This window comes from Phocoena sinus, chromosome 1, assembly GCF_008692025.1.
Source record: "Phocoena sinus isolate mPhoSin1 chromosome 1, mPhoSin1.pri, whole genome shotgun sequence".
NCBI classification, from domain to species: domain Eukaryota; kingdom Metazoa; phylum Chordata; class Mammalia; order Artiodactyla; family Phocoenidae; genus Phocoena; species Phocoena sinus.
In genome coordinates this window covers 150,876,097-150,880,045 of record NC_045763.1, presented here as the reverse complement: position 1 = coordinate 150,880,045, position 3,949 = coordinate 150,876,097, and the positions used below count along the sequence as shown (strand labels likewise).

Below are 3,949 nucleotides of genomic sequence, written 5' to 3'. Positions count from 1 at the left end.
TTTGTGCCAGAGGTGAGTGTTTCACTCTCCTCTCCCTAATCTCAGCGCATTATCATTTTACCTTAAAACTCAGCAACTACTAGCAAGTGCCCTCTTACAGAGCAAGCCTCATCCCAAGAAGGGATGAGTTCCTTCCCACCTTTTTCCTCTTTCTTTTGGGATGGCTTACTTGATCCTCAGCCTCAGTTACAAGGCTAGGAAAACGCATACTCTTGGATTAGTCCCAGGTATGCCTGACTGCTGCCTTCCTGCAGAGGGCGCTGTGGAGTCCAGGTACCCCAGGAGGGTGGAGAAGTGTTAGGTGGAATTAGGCTGATTGCCCATCAGAACTTGCCTTTCCCCGGCAGAAGGACTGTTATGAAATCATTGACTTTCTATTTGTCTTCGGGGCTGAAATAAATCTACTATCCTCAAATAACCAATCTGATCTCAGACAAATGCCAAATAGAGCTAAGTTCCTCTGCCCTGGGGATGGACGTAAAATCCAGACAATTTCCCCAAAATGTTTTTGGTGGCTTGGCAACAGCTTCTATGAGGTTCAGTTTTCCCCCAGTCCCTCTGTGGGTCTAAGGGGACCAGAAGGGTGAGCTACATTGGCATTCTGGAAGGGAAGACTATATACGTCAACTCGCAAAAACAAGTTCTGACATTTTCCCTGAAATGTCATCCTCTATCTACTCATTGCAAGTGCCTGCTGCTCCAGGCCTTTCCTGCTGGGCAATAACGATGGGGCTGGGATGCGGAGAGAATAAAGGAGCCAGGACCTGTAGCACCAACTCATACTCAGACCCTCAGCACCCGAAGCCTTCTCTTCTCTTTTTCTTAGTAAGTTGGATGAATGTGCCAGACCATCTGAAGTCAGTTGAAGCTATTAAGTTTCACCAGGGGACATCGGGGACTGGGGGAGGCATGTCCCTGGTGACAGGATTGGCTTCTTAAGGCATGAGACGGGGAAATCAATAAGTCATGCTCTTTCCTTTGAATTCTTAGCTCCTGTGGTCTCCAGAATCTGGCTCCAGAATCTCCTGTGGTCTCCAGAATGAAAGGCTCTGGTCTTCCCCTCTGCCTTCTTTCTGCTGTGTTTTATGTCTTCTGGACACCTTCTGCCAGGCTGAAGACACTCCATTTGGGAAGCTGTGTGATCACCGCAAGTCTTCAGGCAATTCGAAGTGGATTTTCAGAGATACAGGACAGAGTGCTATGTGAGGGAGGGACCCCACCTTTCACTTTGTGACTGCCTCCCCACTTTTCTACTTATTTTTCTCTGTCCCCCAGCAGTGGGATCACAAAAAGAGGCAGGCTGGGGACTCCTTACCAGGAGGATGTGTTCCCAGGAAGTATCTGTAGTTCATAATTCAAGAGTGTTTTGGAGAGAGACTCTGCCCACTGTGCCATGGCAGGGAGGGGATGGGAGGTCTGGACGTCTAAGATCCTGGCAACAGTTACTGACCTGTACTTTTTCATCTTGCCTTCCTCTGTTTAGCAACCCAAAGATGAAATCATTGACCTCAGAATCTTGAGGAAGACTCAGCCTTTGCAAGACACAAAGGTACATGCTTGGTCTGTATGAGTTCTGGGAGGAAATATGAGTCGGGGGAATCTCCATCACCCTTGTCCCTGGACACCCTCCACCCACCAACACGCCAGTCTTCTTTGTAGCCTGCAGGTCAGTGCTGCCTCCTCCGCCATATACTGAGACTCTACCTGGACAGGGTATTCAAAAACTAACAGACCCCTGACCACCGTATCCTCCAGAAGATCAGCAGTCTCGCCAACTCTTTTCTTACCATCAAGAAGGACCTCTGTCTCTGTGTGACTAAGGGTCTTGGGTAAAAGGATCCACGGCAGCACATAGCTTCAATGACTTAGCAATCAGGCTCATTCTTAGCCCCATTTAATGGATGGAAGAACTGAGTCCAAGAGTTCTAATAATCTGTGTTGAGCCATGTGACTAGGTAATAAGAACTCAGTTATATTTACTTTTGAATACAAGCTCCATGCAAAATGTCTACAGAACTATAAAGTGCTACCTATTTGATGTCACTGATAATTTCCTAGTATCCATGAAATTATGCTTCTTCTGTAGGTGAGTTATCCTGCGGCATACTAGTGCATACTGAGTCCAGGCAGATAATCAGCAGACAACCGGACTCGATCTCAAGATAGGACCTAGGAATCCAATTCTCTTTCCCATGGGGGCTCTCTGGAGGGAGCTAGACTAGAACTGGGTTGGGGGGTGTAGGCCAGATGGGATACAGTGATCACAAACTCTTTCAGTGCTGCCTGTTTCTAAAAAGAAGCAATGAGCTCTATATGCTTCCTCTTCTAGCTGGTGATCAGTTTAATGATCCTAAATAAGGAGGTCTGAAAAGACGTCTATAGGTGGAAGAATAGAACTTCCACCTACTTCGTGTCAACGGCAAGGGCAGAAAATCTGAATCTTTAATAAAATCTATCATTCTTTGGTATTCTTTTCAGCATGCCCATATGACATGCCCTAGTGGGGAGGAAGCAATGGAGAAATACAGCCAGCTTATGAGTCACTTCAAAGAGGTATATGCAGTTTTGGCCTTGGTTGGGATGAGTGTGTTTTTAGAACTGAGATCATAGATGGGTGTGATAGATGTTCATACTCAAAGAAATGTTACAGCCCTCAGGTTAATGGCCCTCTGAGGTCATGTGGACTGTCCCTCTTCTTTAACCCAGGAGATACCCATTCAGGCTCTAGAGGGGTGCTGTCTCTGCAAGGTGCTCTGGGAGTCAAGAAGGAATAGCCATGATTCCATCAAGTCACTCCAGAGACATCTGAACTTCCCAGCTACACAAACTAGAGGCGATAGTTTTCCGACATTCACACACTTGTACGTACCCTCAGAAATAGTCACTCACAATTTCATGCATGCCCGTGCCATGCTGTTTCTCACCTCGATGCCTTTGCACATCTGCCAGGAAGGCCGGAGTCTGCTCCACACTCACTAATTCCTACTCATCCTTTAAGACTCAGCCTAGGCATCACCTCCAGGAAGGCACTGGCTACTTCTCTCAGAGTTAAGTGCTCCTGTCATCCTGTGGGGGCCCCATCATCTATTTACCACACTACATTTTTAATTGCCTGCTTCTGCCTGTCTCCCTCACTCAACTGTGAATTCCCTGTGGGTAGTGACGGTGTCATTCATTTCTGAGTCCCTAGCCAGCCCAATGCTTACTTAGCACAATAAGTATTTGTTCCATTGAAGGATGCACAGTAGGCAACCCATACACACACACACACACACAGACACACACAGACACACACAGACACACATCTTTCTTTAAAAAACATCTTAATTACTTTGATCTCTGTGATTCAAGAGGCTTGAGTTGTAGTCCCAATTCTGCTACCCCCGGGCCTCAGTTTCTCTATGTAAGACTAGGGTGATTGGACTCAATGATTTTTCCTCCCTCTTGGGAGATCTTGAGGTTCCATAATGTCTCTCGAGCTCTTCATTTTGAAAAAGATGCTCTGTTTACAATCTCCGATAGACCTACCAGTGAAAGGAGAGGATTAACCTTGGAGCCCACATTGTCTCTTTATGAGTTGCTCACCACTTCGCTTGGTATCTTCCAGCTTCAGCCTCAGGCAGCAGTGGTGAAGGCTTTGGGGGAGCTAGACATTCTCCTGAGCTGGATGGAGGAGATGGACTAGGAAGAAAGTGATACTTCTGAGAGTATTCTGGGCCCAGACTCCCAGCCCTCAGTACCCAGGAGACATGACCCCAAACCACCATCTCTTTGTTTTATAATTTAGTGCTGGTCACTGTGTATATTATTTATTTATTATTTGTTTCCTTATTGTGATTATCTTCATGTGTTCCTATTCTTAATCTAGAGTTTTATCAGATTTTAATAAGATCTTTTTTACTGCTGGGTGTATTTATTAGTTAATATATTTATTTTTGCTATTTAACTT

The 3,949-nt window shown here is 45.9% G+C and overlaps 1 protein-coding gene across 1 annotated transcript; it reads left to right on the top strand.

Annotated features, from left to right (window-relative positions):
- The first annotated feature begins 229 nt into the window (after window positions 1-229).
- On the top strand, window positions 230-3,685 carry IL20 (interleukin 20). Its single transcript, XM_032606167.1, is given in 6 exon segments — window positions 230-273; window positions 1,039-1,195; window positions 1,484-1,549; window positions 1,660-1,812; window positions 2,479-2,553; window positions 3,608-3,685. Coding segments are annotated over 6 exon segments (573 nt in total).
- The last annotated feature ends 264 nt before the right edge of the window (window positions 3,686-3,949 follow it).